This window comes from Oncorhynchus clarkii, chromosome 6 (assembly GCF_045791955.1).
Source record: "Oncorhynchus clarkii lewisi isolate Uvic-CL-2024 chromosome 6, UVic_Ocla_1.0, whole genome shotgun sequence".
Taxonomy (NCBI): Eukaryota; Metazoa; Chordata; class Actinopteri; order Salmoniformes; family Salmonidae; genus Oncorhynchus; species Oncorhynchus clarkii.
Window position 1 is genome coordinate 83,038,043 of NC_092152.1, and position 20,679 is coordinate 83,058,721.

Genomic DNA, 20,679 nt, shown 5'->3' on the forward strand with positions numbered 1-20,679 from the left:
CAGACAACCTATAGCATAGTGTCTCTCTCACCCCCGGTGATCAGCAGCATCAGACAACCTAGCATAGTGTCTCTCTCAACCACGGTGATGAGCAGCAGCATCAGAGAGGAGATGGGATCTCGTCTGTATTCCCAGCCCATCATTTATTGATGGCAGAGTAATCACAGGGCCACAGTACAAATCCACTTACTCTCTGGGTTGCCTTAAGTAATGGATTTATGAGTGCATTAAAGAGCTGTAGAAACCTGGGGCCCTGCCTGCCAGCCTGACTGTCTCTCGGTCTGTGCCTGCCTGACTGTCTCTCGGTCTGTGCCTGCCTTACTGTCTCTCGGTCTGTGCCTGCCTGACTGTCTGTGCCTGTCTCTCTGTCTGTGCCTGTCTCTCTGTCTGTGCCTGTCTCTCTGTCTGTGCCTGTCTCTCTGTCTGTGCCTGTCTCTCTGTCTGTGCTTGTCTCTCTGCCTGCGCCTGTCTCTCTGCCTGCGCCTGTCTCTCTGCGCCTGTCTCTCTGTCTGCGCCTGTCTCTCTGTCTGCGCCTGTCTCTCTGTCTGCGCCTGTCTCTCTGTCTGTGCCTGTCTCTCTGTCTGTGCCTGTCTCTCTGTCTGTGCCTGTCTCTCTGTCTGTGCCTGTCTCTCTGCCTGCGCCTGTCTCTCTGCCTGCGCCTGTCTCTCTGCCTGCGCCTGTCTCTCTGCCTGCGCCTGTCTCTCTGTCTGCGCCTGTCTCTCTGTCTGCGCCTGTCTCTCTGTCTGCGCCTGTCTCTCTGTCTGCGCCTGTCTCTCTGTCTGTGCCTGTCTCTCTGTCTTACTCTTGTTTTCTCTGACTGAGGGGCCATCCCTCTGCCTCTCCTTTTATCTCTTTCTCGTGTGCACTCTCTCTCTCTTTCTGAAAGTTTAACAGTGCCTCCTCCTCTGAGTGTTTTCAGAGTGCTGTGGGGTGCAGACTTAGTAGAAGGGAGGGAGCCAGGCTTAGCCGCTGACAAGGGGCCTGAACAGTTTGGGATAAGTTCAGAAGATGATCTCTGTTTGGAAGGAAGTGGGTGTGTCTCTACATATACAGTACCAGTCAAAAGGTTGTACACCTACTTATTCCAGGGTTTTTATTTTTTACTATGTTCTACATTGTAGAGTAATTGTGAAGACATCAGAACTATGAAATAACACATATGGAGTCATGTAGTAACCAAAAAAGTGTTAAACAAATCAAAATATTTTATATTTGAGATTCTTCAAAGTAGCCACCCTTTGCTGTGATGACAGCTTTGCACACTCTTATGTGCAAAACCCTTGAATGAGTAGGTGTGTCCAAACTTTTGACTGGTACTGTATGTGTGTGTGTTAGGGATTCAACATTTTCCTAGTAGTATTGTCAAACTGTGTGTTCCATGCTGGGCTGCTGCCTAAGGAAGTGTTGCAGTGCGAGATGTGGACTGAATCCAGACAAAACAGAATTCAACAATATTCTAAAATTGAACTTATCAGTAGGGAACCAACTAAATGTATAAAAGCATGTATTCATTTGCCCAAGTTTATCATGAACAGAGTGATTCTTATTTCCTGCAACTTTCTGATGAGGCGAGGAGAATTCCTCCGTCCCAATGCTGTATGGCCGGTGTGCGCCGCTATCACTGTGTAGCCGTTAGCGATGATGCTAATGAAAAATCTCCCGATAGATGGAAAGGCCTTCTCAAAAACATTCTAAATGAAATGTTAACTACAAAGTAGCCTCTGTTTACCTGACAGAATATCATTATTATTTACATCAATCCACTGGGTATAAGTATTAAACTCTACCCACGTGTGACAATGCAAATGTGTGCTACAAAAACCTAGCTGAACAGCCTCTTGCTAGGTGCACACTGGAATTAAAGGGTGACTACACACTCAAATTTTAAAACATTTTCCCAGACCTCAAAAGTGGTCTTCTGATGTGGTTTACTATGTTTGTTGACTTAGAATATCCCATTTTTAGATTGTTTAATAAGTGTGATTTTTGAGAGCAAAAAACAATGAAGTGAAAAACAACCAATTACTGAATTTTTTAAATAATTTTTACATATTTCTTTTTAGAGGTGTAATTAGGATATGGGCCAAGCAGCACCTTGGTCTATTTTAATTCTCTCCCCACTATCTCTCTCTTTCTCTCCCTACTATCTCTCTTCCCCTGTTCTTTTCCTTCTCTTCCCCCTCCCTCTCTTCCCCCAGTCACTCTTTCTCACATACATACTAACCAGGATCCCATAGGGGGGACTTTCTCTCAGAACCCATGCATCTCTTGGGGGGGAGGGGGGGGGGGGACTTTCTCTCAGAACCCATACATCTGTTGGAGGGGGGGAGACTGTCTCTCAGAACCCATGCATATGTTGGAGGGGGGAGACTTTCTCTCAGAACCCATGCATCTGTTGGAGGGGGGGGAGACTTTCTCTCAGAACCCATGCATCTGTTGGGGGGGGGCGACTTCTCAACGTTCTATTACAATGCAAGCCTACAGAAAGCTGTCCTTAGAATGACACGGTAGCTCTTTATGATGCTACATGTTTAAGACAAACTGTCTTGGGTGTGATGGGCCTTTTTCTAAATGCAGCGCTTTGTTACAAAATAAATCCAACGTCACCATCTCCCTCACCCTGTTCTTAACCTTGAGAACAAACCCAAATACACACATTCTCATTAGTTCAGAGAACGATGGACCCTAGTGACTACCAGCACTGTGAAGAACTGTGAAACCAATAAACCCACCATGTTGTTTCTCCCTCCTGTCACTACAGAGAACTCTGAAGGTGTCTCCCTCCCCCTGGGCAACTCCAAGGACTTTATCATCTCCTTCGACCTCAAGTTCACCTCCAACGGAAGCGTGTCTGTGGTGCTGGAGACCACGGAGAAGGGCGCGCCCTTCATCATCCACTATGTCACCTCCGCTCAGCTCATCGCCTTCAGCGGCCGCGACATCACCTACGGCATCGGGCCCCGTGCCGCCTGGTCCACGGTCACCCGGGACCTGCTGACCGACCTGAGGAAGGGCGTGGGCCTGTCCAACACCAAGGCCGTCAAGGCCACCAAGGTTTGCACCTTCAGTCTTAATTGTGTTAGAGCAGGGGTCTCCAATCCCCAGTTGATTCAGTTTGTCAACCAGCTAATTATTAGAATCGGCTGCAGTAGATTAGGGGTGTAGTGAAAAATCCTACAGGAGGGTGGTTCTCCAGGAACAGGGTTGTAGTGAAAAACCTACATGATGGTGGCTCTATAGGAACAGGGTTGGAGATAAAACCTACAGGAGGGTGGCTCTCCAGGAACAGGGTTGTAGTGAAAAACCTACAGGAGGATAATTCTCCAGGAGCAGGGTTGGAGTGTAAACCTACAGGAGGGTAAGTCTCCAGGAACAGGGTTGGAGTTAAAACCTACAGGAGGGTAGCTCTCCAGGAACAGGGTTGGAGAGCCCTGCTGTAGAGAAACAACGAAATGTATAGAAACAATAATACATTTTAACCAAACAATACATTTTAACATGTTGGTTAAGACCATAAGATACTATTTACAGTATTATAATAAAATATATTTTTTAAATGTTAGTTACCAAATCAGCATATAACCCATAAGGTTATAAAGTACCAGAAACGTAGAAGTTGTGTGAATCTTGGTAGGAAGAGTTGATGTTCCTATCATGTTAAACATGGCTTCAGTTAAATAAAACAACCCCCCCCCCCCTCCTTGTTTCCAGGTGATGCCGCGGCGGGTTGTGCGACTGATAGTCCGTGGGCGCGGTGCCATCGACAACGTCACCATCTCCACCACGGCGCACACGGCTGCTTTCTTCGCCGCCAGTGACTGGCTGCTGCGCAACCAGGACGAGCGTGGCGGATGGCCCATCATGGTCACACGCAAGCTGGGCGAGGGCTTCCGCCCGCTGGAGCCTGGCTGGTACTCCGCCATGGCGCAGGGCCAGGCCATGTCGACTCTGGTCCGCGCCTACCTGCTCACCAAGGACCAGACGTACCTGAACGCTGCGCTGCGTGCCACCGGCCCCTACAAGCTGCACTCTGAACAGCACGGCGTCAAGGCTGTCTTCATGAACAAGTACGACTGGTACGAGGAGTACCCCACTACACCAGGCTCCTTCGTGCTCAACGGCTTCATATACTCGCTGCTCGGTCTCCACGATCTGGCCGAGACGGCGGGCGAGAAACTAGGCCGGGAGTCTGGCCTGTTGTTCTCCAGGGGCATGGAGTCCCTCAAGGCCATGCTGCCACTGTATGACACGGGCTCGGGCAGCATCTACGACCTGCGGCACTACATGCTGGGCACAGCCCCCAACCTGGCACGCTGGGACTACCACACCACGCACATCAACCAGCTGCAGCTGCTGGCGTCCATCGATAACGCGCCCATCTTCCGGGATGTGGTGAAGCGCTGGAAGAGCTACCTGAAGGGGGGGCGGGCCAAGCACAACTAGGAGCCGGTCCTGGACCATGAACTCTATGGGGAGGTGTGGGAGGGAAGCGGGTGGTATGTGTGTGTGCACATCTCTCTGTGTGTGTAGCCTACGTAGCTATGTGTGTGTGTGCACAGCCTACGTATCTACGTGTGTGTGTGCACATCTCTGTGTGTGTAGCCTACGTAGCTACGTGTGTGTGCACATCTCTCTGTGTGTGTAGCCTACGTAGCTACGTGTGTGTGTGCACATCTCTCTGTGTGTGTAGCCTACGTAGCTACATGTGTGTGTAGCCTACCTAGCTAAGTGTGTGTGTAGCCTACGTAGCTAAGTGTGTGTGTAGCCTACGTAGCTACGTGTGTGTGTGCACATCTCTCTGTGTGTGTAGCCTACGTAGCTACATGTGTGTGTAGCCTACGTAGCTACATGTGTGTGTAGCCTACGTAGCTACGTGTGTGTGTAGCCTACGTAGCTACGTGTGTGTGTAGCCTACGTAGCTACGTGTGTGTGTAGCCTACGTAGCTACGTGTGTGTGTAGCCTACGTAGCTACGTGTGTGTGTGTAGCCTACGTAGCTACGTGTGTGTGTGTAGCCTACGTAGCTACGTGTGTGTGTAGCCTACGTAGCTACGTGTGTGTGATCTGGTTACAGAGAAGGTGAAAGGTGTGTTCTGTCTAAAAGCGCTGAATGTTTGCGGTGCTGTTCGTCCCGGGTCTTATTTTTGCCACTAATTGCAGCTGTGGTCTATTCCGAGCTAGCTGTTGTAATTATGTGCAAACGTAGCTTCAGGGAGTGTGTCTGTGTGTATGGGAGAAAAAAGGGTGCCCCCCCCCCCCCCCCCCATTTGTCTCTTCACTCATCAGGAAGCTACAGAAGAAGAATGTCTTGAGTGGGTTTATTGAATAGCTTTGTTCCAACACTTTATTCCTTCACTAGTCTCCCCTGTAATGTTGACCTGTGTTTTGGGATGGCTGAAGAACTAGCTGACTGAAACCATGCTGTAAATACTAGATGGAGGATGATATGAGTCTAATTTATAAAGACTCTTTTTGGAGGAGAGTCTTTATGAATTCTGAATGTTGGATCAGGTTTTCCCCCGACCGACCAGTTTCCCAACAACATTGATAATAGTTGTTTTGAACCAAATGTTATTTGTTGTTCTATGATTGGTGTTCAGAGTAGAAAGATAAGGAGCTACTATCGTCATTCACTAACAATAGCTCCCCTGGATTATCACGAGTAACCCCATATGTAGAATCAGTTTATTTTAACCCAACCTAAAACATCAGTGTCCAATAAATAGATCTGACTTGCGATCAGCGGCAGGGTAGCCTAGTGGTTAGAGCGTTGGACTAGTAACCGGAAGGTTGCAAGTTCAAACCCCCGAGCTGACATGGTACAAATGTGTCGTTCTACCCCTGAACAGGAAGTTAACCCACTGTTCCTAGGCCGTCATTGAAAATAAGAATTTGTTCTTTAACTGACTTGACCAGTTATATAAAGGTAAAAACAATTATAATTAAAAGCTCTTAGGGGCAGCAACTTCTCACCCCCTCTAGAAAACATCCCATTCCCATAGGCCTCATAACCACCTCACCACAATCTCATTTTGGGGGAAGAAGATTGAACCCTGCGGAGCCCCGTAGTCCTAATCTGTTCAGGGGCGGTGTCCGTGTAGCTGCTCTCAGGTCAGTTTGATTGCTCTGGGACACGGGTTGTATTTCAGCCCAGCAATGGGAGGCAGCATCCCTGATCCCCGGCCACAACTAGCTCCCATTACAGCTCCCTGGGGTCGGCCTATCATCCTTCACATACTGGAGCCAGAGGCATTCGCTATAGTCGTTACATTACCTCCTATCTTTTCCCATTGCCAGGAAATGGCCGCCCTCCTCAGTCTGAGACTGGAGCTCTGTTCATGTCCATTATAAATCCATCTTGAATTCTTCCTTAGTGATGTCACTCATTTTAATTTCACCATGGGTTGATTTTCGTGAACCCTCTCCAGTTGTGAGTGTCTGATCAGCAAATTAAATGTAGATGAATGTAACATCTCATTGAATATTGTTATTGTTTCAGTAACACTGACATCATATCCTATTTTACATTCATTGTCAGAAATACTGGCTACTACACTACATTTTAATTACTCTATCAGTCATCTGGAAATGATATCAATCATTTGCTAATCAATACACTACAATTCTGGAAACGCGTGTGTGTGTCTGTGCGTGTGTGTTAGAGAGTGGGCAGATTGAGGCGTCATGTTGTTCGAGGAACACTGTCAACATCTGTAGTTTCTCAACAAGAACATCGCCGGCGGCTGAGGTTGTTTTGAACGCTGCCCTAATTCTTGGCACACGGAGACGCTAGCGGAAAGCTAATGACAGTCGGTCTTTCTCCCATCCGTTAGCATGCGTGGGCTCAGGCCTGTTTAATCTCCCTGCCTGGCCTATTGACAGGTGGATGTGAGTGAAGAGGGCTGCAGAGCCACCTCTAATTCAGACGGTTAATAGGCTTGAGTCTTGAGAGCCTGTCGGTGGTGCAGCCGCGGCAGCAGGGAATGATTCAGCTTTTAACTGACTGGTAAACAATGGCTGGCCAAGAGGAAGGAGACGGTTTCACTTCTGACTGATATGGAGTCAGATCAAAGATTGTTTGTGAGAAGGATGTTCTGCAGCTGTGGTTCAGACGGATCGGGTTTCACCGTCTCCGACCGGCTACAGGAATTCTAAAGTGCGTAAGGGGATTGAAATGTTTTTTGTTCAAAGGACCATTTCTCCCATTTTCCTAAATTACTTTTGAACTTGATAAAGGACTGAATCTGACGACTGCAGTGACGTTGGCCCTCGCTCTTTGAGGTGACGCCAATGACATGTATAAAATAATGAAAGGAAAAGCTCCTGCTGGTGTGAGTCGGGTACTGCTGTCAGAGAGGAGACAGTAAGAAGAGTGTGAGCTCCATGTTTTCATTACAACATGCAGAGGAAATGGTTTAGTCAATGGTGGTTAACCTTCATTTACTCTCAGTGAAATTCACTGTCAGTCCAGGTGCAGTAGTTCTCAAACTCAAAGCCCCAACCTTGTGTTTCCTAGCCTGGTCCCAGATCTGTTTTAGCACGACAATGACCATAGGATTTCACAAGACGGCACAAACGCATCTGAGACCAGGTAGTGTGTGTGTGTGTGTGTCTACCTGCTCCATCTGATCTCCCAGGTTCCATGTCAGTCACAGGGTTCAGATGGTCACCTCTTCACCCTCTGTGACCCTTGCCCTCTTGTGCCCTGCTCTGATTTCATTCTGGAGGCCAAGTCATTGTTTGCTGTGAAATTGCACTCTGAACCTGTCATAACTTGAGATCCCTGATTTGGATATTCAATGGATATTGTTTGATTCTCTTAATCATTGGTTGATCATGTCTATTCAGTCTCATTTCTTCACATGAATACCACTATGCATATTTCATACATTCTTTAAAGGGATATTGGGACAGTCAGGCGTACCAATAGGGCCTGTGTTGATTGAGCGCTTCATTTTGTTCATACCAAAGTCTTTAAATGTCCAGGTTGTTTGAGGTGTTCTTCATTTCTTTGTTTCTGCAGATTTTCCAGGAAGCATTTTGCTTGTCAGTCTCAAGTCTGAGATATCACAAGATGACGAACGATAATGCTTAAACAAGAGTTTCTGCCTTCCCCTCCTCAGAGACAACGGGGGGGAAATCGACTGCCTTTTGGGAAAATGTAGTTTTTGAAATGTAGATTCTAATAGAGTAGTGTCGGAAGTTCTAGTTAACAGAAGATGTGTAAAACTCGCCTGTCTAATGGGATGTGTGCAACCGTACATCTAGTGTTAGTGCTCGGTCACATTTCAAAGGGAAAAACAGGCTCCTAACTGCAGATTCTCCTGGAAGGGGGTTGTAGTTTACCAGCTTGTTTTGTTTAGCGTTGGTTTACATGGTGGAAGGATTTGCTTTAGGGTCAGCTGTTTTGTTTTTTTGTTGTTGAGTAAAGCACAATCACAGGCTCCATTCGTTGGTCTATATTTCTGTTGGATTTAGTTTCTTCTGGACAATGTGCAACGCCTTCCTTTTGAAAGCTGCTATTGTTTTTCACTGTGTAAAGGAATCTTTCTAGTCGATATTTTCTCTCCTTTTCAACTTGATTCTTTCCACAATCCTGTAAATTGACATGTGCGGATGACATGTGACTTATGCAATAAAATGTAGACTGGGTCCCAGCCGCCGAGGGGCGCCCAGAGAGCGGTTGTACAGACAAGCACAATGTGCACATGCTACCATTTTTTAATGCAGAGAAAAAGTGTTTATATATAAGAGTGAATCTTTGTGCTTAAAAAGTCGCTTTTTAAAGTTGTAAAATAAATACATTTTTCTTAATGTTGACGTCCAATGATCTTTCTTCAAATATGCAACCCTGTTCCTGTTTAATACTCTTTTTAATTGCGTAGAAGATGAATCAATCAAGGTCTATCAAAATGCATCGTCGTTTCGGACGAGACGATTGAGTTGCAATCCGATAGTCTACTTTCATTAACTGATCAGTCCGCTACACAAACCTGAGCAGGAACCTAATGGATGCTTGCATTCCAGAATTTGGTCAGTTATACTTGGATATGGACAGTAGAGTTGGCGTTTGCAAATGAAAAAATCATTAAAGTACTGGGCAATATCAGTGGGTTTTGTAATGAATGAGCCTTCTGACTCAATGAATGATGGAGCTGAGTTTGCCTTTTTTGCCCAAAATGTCATTTAAGGCCCCAATTTCATTTTTACATTTTTCATTTTTGTTCCATAGTATAGTTTCTTCTGCTTCTTTTTATTCAGTTTAGTGAAGGCTACTACTTTGAAGAATCGCAAATATAAAATATTTTGATTTGTTTAACCACTTTTTTTGGTTACTACATGACTCTATATGTGTTATTTCGTAGTGTTGATGTCTTCACTATTATTCTACAATGTGGAAAATAGTAAAAATAAAGAAAAACCCTTGAATGAGTAGGTGTGTCCAAACCTTTGACTGGTGCTGGTACAAATACATTTTTTCACTAACGTGTTATCATGCTCTGTGTCTGGCTGTGCTCTGAGTCTGGCCGTGCTCGGCGTCTGGCTGTGTTCTGAGTCTGGCCGTGCTCTGCGTCTGGCCGTGCTCTGCGTCTGGCCGTGCTCTGCGTCTGGCCGTGCTCTGCCTCTGGCCGTGCTCTGTGTTGATGAAAGGAATCACATGAACCCATTGTAGTCTAGTCAGTTCTTACGGTTTTGCCCAAAGGATTATGTTGTTAGCGTTAGCTTCCTATTCAAAAATGCCCGCCTTGGGGAAGGGACGGAAGGATGAAGCATCGCCCCACACAAATTGTAGACGTTCAGAGATTGGAAAAAAATGTGTTGACTTGTATATTTAGCAATGAATTTGCCGATAGGAACATCACTGAAAGTTGTCCAATGACTCTATCGAACAGGGACAACCATATCTAGTCGTGGCCAAAAGTTGAGAATGACACAAATATGAATTTTCACAAAGTCTGCTGACTCAGTTTGTATGATGGTAATTTGCATATACTCCAGAATGTTATGAAGAGTGATCAGATGAATTGCAATTAATTGCCAAGTCCCTCTTTGCCATGCAAATGAACTGAATCCCCCAAAAACATTTCCGCTGCATTTCATCCCTGCCACAAAAGGACCAGCTGACATGTCAGGGATTATCTCGTTAACACAGGTGTGAGTGTTGACGAGGACAAGGCTGGAGATCACTCTGTCATGCTGATTGAGTTCGAATAACAGACTGGAAGCTTCAAAAGGAGGGTGGTGCTTGGAATCATTGTTCTTCCTCTGTCAACCATGGTAACCTGCAAGGAAACACGTTCCGTCATCATTGCACAGCACAAAAAGGGCTTCGGAGGCAAGGATATTGCTGCCAGTAAGATTGCACCTAAACCATCCATTTATCAGATCATCAAGAACTTCAAGGAGAGCAGTTCAATTGTTGTGAAGAAGGCTTCAGGGCGCCAAAGAAAGTCCAGCAAGCGCCAGCACCGTCTCCTAAAGTTGATTCAGCTGCGGGATCGGGGCACCACAAGTACAGAGCTTGCTCAGGAATAGCAGCAGGCAGGTGTGAGTGCATCTGCACGCACAGTGAGGTGAAGACTTTTGGAGGATGGCCTGGTGTCAAGAAGGGCAGCAAAGATGCCACTTCTCTCCAGGAAAAACATCAGGGACAGACTGATATTATGCAAAAGGTACAGGGATTGGACTGCTGAGGACTGGAGTAAAGTCATTTTCTCTGATGAATCCCCTTTCCGATTGTTTGGGGCATCCGGAAAAAAGCTTGCCCGGAGAAGACAGGGTGAGCGCTACCATCAGTCCTGTGTCATGCCAACATTAAAGCATCCTGAGACCATTCATGTGTGGGGTTGATTCTCAGCCAAGGGAGTGGGCTCACTCACAATATTGCCTAAGAACACAGGAACCTAATGGATGGAGCCCGGGTGAGTTTAAGCACATTGAATTGGAAACTCATTGAGGAACGCTCGACCTGAGCTCAGCAGAGCTCCCCTCTCCTGACATTTATAGACTTCAGCCCTTCTCTCTCTCTCTCTCTCCACAAACCCTAATGATATTACCTTTCCTCCTGACAGCCAGTTTGTCTCCCAGCCCTTTAATTAGGCCTTTCCCAGACTCCAGGCTTTGTCTCTTTATTGGCCCCATTGGCCCTCCCTCCACAGGACCATCCACATCCTTCACCTACTCTAGTGCCATTCAGATGGCTCTGATAGCATTAGAGGAGTTCATGGTGCTTTGAGAGTCCGGAGACCCAGGAGAGGAGCACTGCAGCTGGGTTCATTTCACTGTCTGTCTGATCAGATTAGCTCCAGGGTGACCCTACGCTCATTGGGTTTGGGTCCGTGTGAGGCTTTTTGTAGATGGGATGGGGAGGGGGGGGGTTCAGTAAAGCAGATTAAAGCAGAGGAGGTAAGAGGTGAGTGAGTGAAAGAGGGAGGTAGAGGGGGAGAAAGGAAGGTAGAGGAAGCCTCGAGGCATCACTTCATTGTGTAAGACAGAGTTTATGAAGTTGCAAGTCTTCGAGGTAGCTGGAACTCTCATTACATTTGATTTTCTTTTTCTAATCTTTGCTTGGTTTATGATCCCCCTCTGACCTATTTTGAACACCGATGCTCATCTAATTCAGAAGCAGAATAAACATTATCGAATGCAGATAGTTTCAGCAATATCTATTTCAGACGATGGAACAGCAGAGATAATCATTAACCAAAGACCATGTGATCATTCCCTGATTGCTGCCGTTGATTTACCGAACCAGCTAATTAGTGTTTTGCTTTGTCTCGCGGCTCTCCTCTTATAGGCATTGTACTGAATAATATAGTGCATTATGCCACTAACTAGCAGCTGTGTCAGAGCCGGAGGTGACCTCGGTGGCAAGGCTGCCATAACCGTGCCCCAACCAGAGAGAGGGAGCGACCTGAGCTGCTTACCCACCATCAATTATGAATCCGGTCGGGCAGACTGGGCCAGGGAGTGTCTGTCTGCCAGAGACCCGACCTCGCCAACAGACTCCAGAAAACCACAACCAAGCAGGCGACCCAGTCCAACCTACCTGCTACTGCCGACCTCCAGTCACACTGGCAGCACACACACTAGGACCTACTGTATTGTAATGAATGTGCTGCAAGATGCCACCTGGTTTATGCTGATGTTACACTAAACCCCTGTTTCCATTGGCGCTTTGAAATTGGGGCCAAATTAGGCCATCACTGGGGGCTCTGTTTTGCCTCCAGAAGAGGAAGGTGTTTAGCCTCAAGTAGATTTCTCTCAACAGTCAATAGTGGTTGTTACGCACCAAGTGCTTCTGTCCACTGCATGTGGTGGAAACCAAATGCTAGGTTCAGGTTGCAACATACTGGGTTGTGGCCAGAACCATTGGTCTTTGTTTGGGTTGGTCACAGGGGAATTCTTCATTGTAAAAGCTATAGGTGGGTCAGGGCCTCTGGTAGATTTGGTCTATTAGGTCCCATCTGTTGCTATTAGAAGTCGTATCAGAAACCGTAGGAAATGGCAATCACTGAGGATTCCCTCTCTCTTTCACTACAGTGGAGCTACTGTGGCTATGCATCGTTGGTACAGAAGATATGCTGAAAGATTACTGCTTGTCAGAGGACACAACAAACTCAAAGACTGGATCATGGTGCAAGTTAAAGACGCTAGTAGCAACTGATTTAATCTCAAGGCTACTGACGCTATGTTACCACAGCAATATTTATTTTTATATGGCTTCTGGGGGTGTTCAGGTGATCAACGTTGGTTTTTTATTGGTCATTATAAGCCGTCACTGTAGTTGAATGAACACATTTGACCAAAACAATCCAGACATACTCAAAACCATGATGCTAATACCGATATTAGGTGTTAGGATTCCCCAACCTGTGAGGTAAGGTAGGCTTCTGAGCTGTTCACCTTGAGGACCTTTCAGAAATCTACCCTGTAATGTTTACATATGAAAAGACTGACATCTTGTGGTAAAGTGTGATATTGCAGGCGTGTCAGTGAGCTCGCGTTTTAGTCACCTGTCACATGTATTATAGCAGGGAAGAGGGTTGAACTCTCCTGAAAGACTGTCTGGAATTCAACAAACTACCGTTCATTTTTTAAAAATGTTTGATTACTCATTATTTGCATCAAGAATATGACATTTCAATTATGAGGTCAAAAAATCTCATAACAGTGATGTTTCTAAAACATCCAGAGATCTATGCTCCAAATGTCCAACAAGCTGGTTTGGATTTAGCCAACTATTTAATACAATTGCATAAAATGTATAAGTTATTTCAGTCTCAGTGTCCTGAGTCTCTCAGGGGTCCCAGGTGATACTATATGCAAGGATGCCATGAACCCAGAGTCCACCATGAACCCTGTGCATGTCAACACAGAAAGAGTCCACCATGAACTCTGTGCTGGTCAACACAGAAAGAGTCCACCATGAACCCTGTGCATGTCAACACAGGAAGAGTCCACGATGAACCCTGTGCATGTCAACACAGGAAGAGTCCACCATGAACCCTGTGCATGTCAACACAGGAAGAGTCCACCATGAACCCTGTGCATGTCAACACAGGAAGAGTCCACCATGAACCCTGTGCATGTCAACACAGGAAGAGTCCACCATGAACCCTGTGCATGTCAACACAGGAAGAGTCCGCCATGAACCCTGTGCATGTCAACACAGGAAGAGTCCACCATGAACCCTGTGCATGTCAACACAGGAAGAGTCCGCCATGAACCCTGTGCATGTCAACACAGGAAGAGTCCACCATGAACCCTGTGCATGTCAACACAGGAAGAGTCCACCATGAACCCTGTGCATGTCAACACAGGAAGAGTCCACCATGAACCCTGTGCATGTCAACACAGGAAGAGTCCATCATGAACCTCCTGTGCACGTCAACACAGGAAGAGTCCACCATGAACCCTGTGCACGTCAACACAGGAAGAGTCCACCATGAACCCTGTGCATGTCAACACAGGAAGAGTCCACCATGAACCTCCTGTGCATTTAAACACAGGAAGAGTCCACCATGAACCCTGTGCACATCAACACAGGAAGAGTCCACCATGAACCCTGTGCACGTCAACACAGGAAGAGTCCACCATGAACCCTGTGCACGTCAACACAGGAAGAGTTAACTATGAACCCTGTGCATTTCAACACAGGAAGAGTCCACCATGAACCCTGTGCACATCAACACAGGAAGAGTCCCCCATGTGCATTTCAACACAGGAAGAGTCCACCATGAACCCTGTGCACATCAACACAGGAAGAGTCCACCATGAACCCTGTGCACATCAACACAGGAAGAGTCCACCATGAACCCTGTGCACGTCAACACAGGAAGAGTCCACCATGAACCCTGTGCACGTCAACACAGGAAGAGTTAACTATGAACCCTGTGCATTTCAACACAGGAAGAGTCCACCATGAACCCTGTGCACATCAACACAGGAAGAGTCCCCCATGTGCATTTCAACACAGGAAGAGTCCACCATGAACCCTGTGCATTTCAACACAGGAAGAGTCCACCATGAACCCTCTGCATTTCAACACAGGAAGAGTCCACCATGAACCCTGTGCACGTCAACACAGGAAGAGTCCACCATGAACCTCCTGTGCATTTCAACACAGGAAGAGTCCACCATGAACCCTCTGCATTTCAACACAGGAAGAGTCCACCATGAACCCTGTGCACGTCAACACAGGAAGAGTCCACCATGTGCACGTCAACACAGGAAGAGTCCACCATGTGCACGTCAACACAGGAAGAGTCCACCATGAACCTCCTGCGCACATCAACACAGGAAGAGTCCACCATGTGCACATCAACACAGGAAGAGTCCCACCATGAACCTCCTGCGCACATCAACACAGGAAGAGTCCCACCATGAACCTCCTGCGCACGCATTTCTATCCGAAATGTTCAGTGAGCTAAGGGCCGCCACCTGAACTTTGACCCCGAGAGGTTTGGAGAGTGTGTGACGTTTAGAACTGATGACTCGAACCACAATGACATCACTGTGAAAGGCTGTGTCATTTCATCAACCTCTTGTGGAGAATTGGGTGGGAAAACTTGCACATCAGATTGACATCTGGCCAATGAGTGACCTTTTCTTTTGAATGTAGGCTACCAACGTGGTCTCAGAGCGTTTCATATTATTCTGTACGTCGATCCGAGACATGGTTGTATTATTTAGTGGAAGTCTATCACCTATTTTGAATATGTTACGAATTGCAATTTGTAGAATTTGTTACGAATTGCCATTTGTTGTGGCTAAAGCTAACCCATCCACCCAGAACAACCACCCTCCTTTCGTTTTTACCTCAAGTAACCTGTCTTATGTAACCATAACAAACGTAACATATCAAACTAATTTGAGGGACCCAGATTTATATTTACTATGTTACGTCTACTCTGAGACCAGTCTGAGGCTACTCACGTGTGTAAAGTATAGGCCTGTAACATAAACGTGTTAATACGCTCCATTTTCCCTGTTTTAGTTTGTGTGTCAGCTAGGTCTGATGATACAGTGTGCATACTAATTTACCTGTTGTGACAAAGTGTGTCCGACTCTTAATCAGTGAAATTCGGGATACAATTGGCTGAATGGCGGAGCTGTCCTTCAGCACCACAACGTTTTCCCTGAACACCTCTATCTCAATATGCAATAATAGGCTACTTGCAGTTCAGCACCACACAAACTCACACTGAGGATGCACACCATGATAATAACATAACTAATTGAGGATGATCATATGTAATGTGTAGGCCTATGTGAAAGGAACAATTTAAATAGACACATTTCATGCGTCTTCTGTTTTGTTCTTTCATACAATGTCCTTATCGAAGGTGTTAAATTGGATTGCAACACTATCAATCCATTGAGATTAGAATTTTTTTTTTTGTAAAGCTAACCAAATTGGATCGTTTTTTCCCCCCTCCAAAATCTGAACTTTTACCTTTCCAGGCAATTTGAGACTTTCCAAATGAATGTGTACGCATTCCTAGCATGATTTGATATCACTGTCATTACATCACTACATTAAACTAGGCTACATTAAACTAGGCTACATTAAACTAGACTACATTAAACTAGGCTACATTAAACTAGGCTACATTAAACTAGGCTACATTAAACTAGGCTACATTAAACTAGACTACATTAAACTAGGCTACATTAAACTAGGCTACATTAAACTAGACTACATTAAACTAGACTACATTAAACTAGGCTACATTAAACTAGACTACATTAAACTAGACTACATTAAACTAGACTACATTAAACTAGGCTACATTAAACTAGGCTACATTAAACTAGACTACATTAAACTAGACTACATTAAACTAGGCTACATTAAACTAGACTACATTAAACTACCTAATGGTTAATGTTTACTTGCCGTCACCTGGTTACAAGTCCCAGTGAAGATGTTTTATCCAATCCCAGATGGCAGATACTCCACACTACCAGGTAACAACACACTGGTGTCTTGGGAGGAAATACAGTGTTTTGATAAAGAATACCTCAGGGGCAAAATCTGTATAGCTCTCACAAGAGATTCTTCTGTTTGAACCTCGTTTGTCTTTGTGTTCAGGCCTAATGGGCTTCCCGTTTGGTTTTAAAAGTCATTCAAAGGAATGACTCACCAAGTTGTCACAAATAGCATATTGAATCAATCATCAAGTCATCACAAATAGCATATTGAATTAATCACCAAGTCGTCACAAATAGCATATTGAATTAATCACCAAGTCGTCACAAATAGCATATTGAATGAGTCACCAAGTCATCACAAATAGCATATTGAATCAATCACCAAGTCGTCACAAATAGCATATTGAATGAGTCACCAAGTCGTCACAAATAGCATATTGAATCAATCACCAAGTCGTCACAAATAGCATATTGAATGAGTCACCAAGTCGTCACAAATAGCATATTGAATCAATCACCAAGTCATCACAAATAGCATATTGAATTAATCACCAAGTCGTCACAAATAGCATATTGAATTAATCACCAAGTCGTCACAAATAGCATATTGAATGAGTCACCAAGTCGTCACAAATAGCATATTGAATGAGTCACCAAGTCGTCACAAATAGCATATTGAATGAATCACCAAGTCGTCACAAATAGCATATTGAATGAGTCACCAAGTCATCACAAATAGCATATTGAATGAATCACCAAGTCGTCACAAATAGCATATTGAATGAGTCACCAAGTCGTCACAAATAGCATATTGAATCAATCACCAAGTCATCACAAATAGCATATTGAATGAATCACCAAGTCATCACAAATAGCATATTGAATGAGTCACCAAGTCGTCACAAATAGCATATTGAATGAGTCACCAAGTCGTCACAAATAGCATATTGAATCAATCACCAAGTCATCACAAATAGCATATTGAATGAATCACCAAGTCATCACAAATAGCATATTGAATGAATCACCAAGTCATCACAAATAGCATATTGAATCAATCACCAAGTCATCACAAATAGCATATTGAATGAGTCACCAAGTCATCCCAAATAGCATATTGAATGAATCACCAAGTCATCACAAATAGCATATTGAATGAATCACCAAGTCATCACAAATAGCATATTGAATGAGTCACCAAGTCGTCACAAATAGCATATTGAATGAGTCACCAAGTCATCACAAATAGCATATTGAATCAATCACCAAGTCATCACAAATAGCATATTGAATGAATCACCAAGTCATCACAAATAGCATATTGAATGAATCACCAAGTCGTCACAAATAGCATATTGAATGAATCACCAAGTCATCACAAATAGCATATTGAATGAATCACCAAGTCGTCACAAATAGCATATTGAATGAATCACCAAGTCGTCACAAATAGCATATTGAATGAGTCACCAAGTCATCACAAATAGCATATTGAATGAGTCACCAAGTCATCACAAATAGCATATTGAATGAATCACCAAGTCATCACAAATAGCATATTGAATGAATCACCAAGTCGTCACAAATAGCATATTGAATGCATTGGATTTAATTGACGTTTAATTGAAAGATGTACAAATATGTGTGATGTTTCATGGTGTGTTGTAGTCCTCCTGTAGAATACATTATTGGTCCTTTACTTTGTTCTTTCCCTCTTTGTCTGGGGACATGTCACTTAGGTGAACCTGCCAGGTCTAGGGGACATGTCACTTAGGTTAACCTGCCAGGTCTAAGGACATGTCACTTAGGTTAACCTGCCGGGTCTGGGGACATGTCACTTAGGTTAACCTGCCGGGTCTGGGGACATGTCACTTAGGTGAACCTGCCGGGTCTGGGGACATATCACTTAGGTGAACCTGCCGGGTCTGGGGACATGTCACTTAGGTTAACCTGCCGGGTCTGGGGACATGTCACTTAGGTGAACCTGCCGGGTCTGGGGACATGTCACTTAGGTGAACCTGCCGGGTCTGGGGACATGTCACTTAGGTTAACCTGCCGGGTCTGGGGACATGTCACTTAGGTTAACCTGCCAGGTTTAGGGACATGTCACTTAGGCTAACCTGCCAGGTTTAGGGACATGTCACTCTGGTTGGTTAACCTGCCAGGTCTAGGGACATGTCACTCTGGTTGGTTAACCTGCCAGGTCTAGGGACATGTCACTCTGGTTGGTTAACCTGCCGGGTCTGGGGAGATGTCTGGATAGACCTAAAAATAGCTTTTCAGCAACTCTCCCCATCTAACCTGACAGAGCTTGAGCGAATCTGCAGAGAAGAATGGGATAAACTCCCCAAATGCAGCTGTGCCAAGCTTGAGCATCATACCCAAGAGGGCTTGAGGCTGTAATCTATTATTATGAGCCATCCTCCCATCCGCAGCCTCCCCTGCACTGACCCTCACTTAACCTGACCCTACTCATAACCCTATCAAATTGTTGAGTATCTTCAGATAAAATGTGACATTAATTTGTAATGGTACTGCAGGTAAAAGATCAGGCTCTTCTGTGATCTGTAGGACCATCATGTCTGTGCTGATATAGGCCTAGCCATGTAGTTGTTACTCAGTTTACACGCTTGGTTAATTTTTACACGTTCTAGTTACTGAGATTTGAGATTAACTGTCCTCAAGTGAACCAAACCTTAGATCTACAGTAGTTAGCAATGTCCAGTCAAAGCAATACAACATCATTTGTAACTCTATTCCAACAAACAAAGCAACAAAATAAAATAAAATAAAGACAACATTTATTTACACATGACAGAAAATTACTAAGAAAAGGCCACACTTAATGTTCAGACACTGTTTCCACTTACTACGTCTGTAGCAAAAGTGAAATATGTTTTCATTCTTTGTGTTCAGATTTTGAACAACCTAACATGGAAGAATGTTGATTTAAGCTTTCAGTCATCTCTGGGTGTGACACTCGTTCTGTGGGCAGATGACATGCGTACATGCCTCTTTCTAACATGGAAGGAATGAGTGAAAGAGATGTTTCTTTCTACCACTTACACCCTTCATTCATTGGCAGCCTTTATCTGGTGTGACTGAAACTCAGTTTGCATATTTGGCAGAGTTCAATATAGCCTGGTCCCAGATTTGTTTGTGCTGTTACCCAATGACCATACAGATCTTAATTTGATCTTTTTGTTGCTGAGAATTTTCCTGCCGAGCAGGAAATGCAAACTTCAAGTGTATTTAAGGTTTAAAAAGTATTCTAAAGTTTATAATTTCCACTTTAAAATGTCACTTGATTTGCTCTAATGAAAAACATATCAACCCTTACAAAAATGTCCATTAATTATAATCCACATAATAATTCACATTTCCTGTTGCTACAGGACTATTTTCCTCCTGTAGCAAACTGGCTCATATTAAGATCCTACATGTGTAGGAGTTGGAAAGACAGCACAAACAGATCTGGGACCCGGCTAAATTCACTGCTAATCTCCAGACATCTTCACTTAGGTGTCTCTTAATGGGAAATGGCCACCCATTCTAAAGTGATTCTTAAGACAATGAATGTCAGTAACTGCTGGTTCCTTGGAGACTGAGGTAGTGCTTGTTTTTGTCACTGTTACCTTGTCGTTGAACCAAGATTCCTCACTGCGAAACCATTTTTATAAATGTCCAGGTAAAAAAAGATACAATTTCATTACAATGAATAGCTTAAATAATACCTGTTTTTATTTTGTATTTCTTCCCCATGACTTGCATACACTCTTGTAAAGTATCAGAACAGGTACAACCATGCATACAGACAATCAGACAAACAAAAACGAGTTGTCTTATTTTGAGTTGTCTTGTGTCTTATTTCTTATTGACATGAATCTGATGTGGGACTGCCAGATATTGTGGAAATCATTTGGTCTGCCTTTGATGTTACAGTAGGACCTAAATCTTGTCCTCAAGGGTGAAGCTAGATATTTCATTTAGCCACTGTGTTCAAGTAGGAGGATTGTAGATTTACAGAATAATGTTGTGCATTTCTTTGCTGCATACATAGACCGATCAATATATATTTTTCTGATACTTATTCCATGGATCTAGTTCACGAGTACCAAGCAGACACAAGCGAGGCGAGGCAGGGGTTGAAATCTCTAAACATCCCTGTGAAAGCTGCTAAACTCGCTGTACTGCTGTGCTCTTTCCCCTTTGTGATTGTTAGGCTACCGTAATCAGTCATTAA

At 44.5% G+C, this 20,679-nt stretch overlaps 1 protein-coding gene across 1 annotated transcript in view; it reads left to right on the top strand.

Moving 5' to 3' along the window:
- LOC139411735 (glucuronic acid epimerase b) overlaps positions 1-8,813 on the top strand; it is an 86,144-nt gene extending 77,331 nt beyond the window's left edge. Inside the window, exons 5-6 of the mRNA XM_071158418.1 lie at positions 2,762-3,054; positions 3,712-8,813. Of these exons, the coding sequence (XP_071014519.1) occupies positions 2,762-3,054; positions 3,712-4,443 (1,025 nt within the window). The 3' untranslated portion in view covers positions 4,444-8,813. The remainder of the gene's footprint in view (positions 1-2,761; positions 3,055-3,711) is intronic.
- The last annotated feature ends 11,866 nt before the right edge of the window (positions 8,814-20,679 follow it).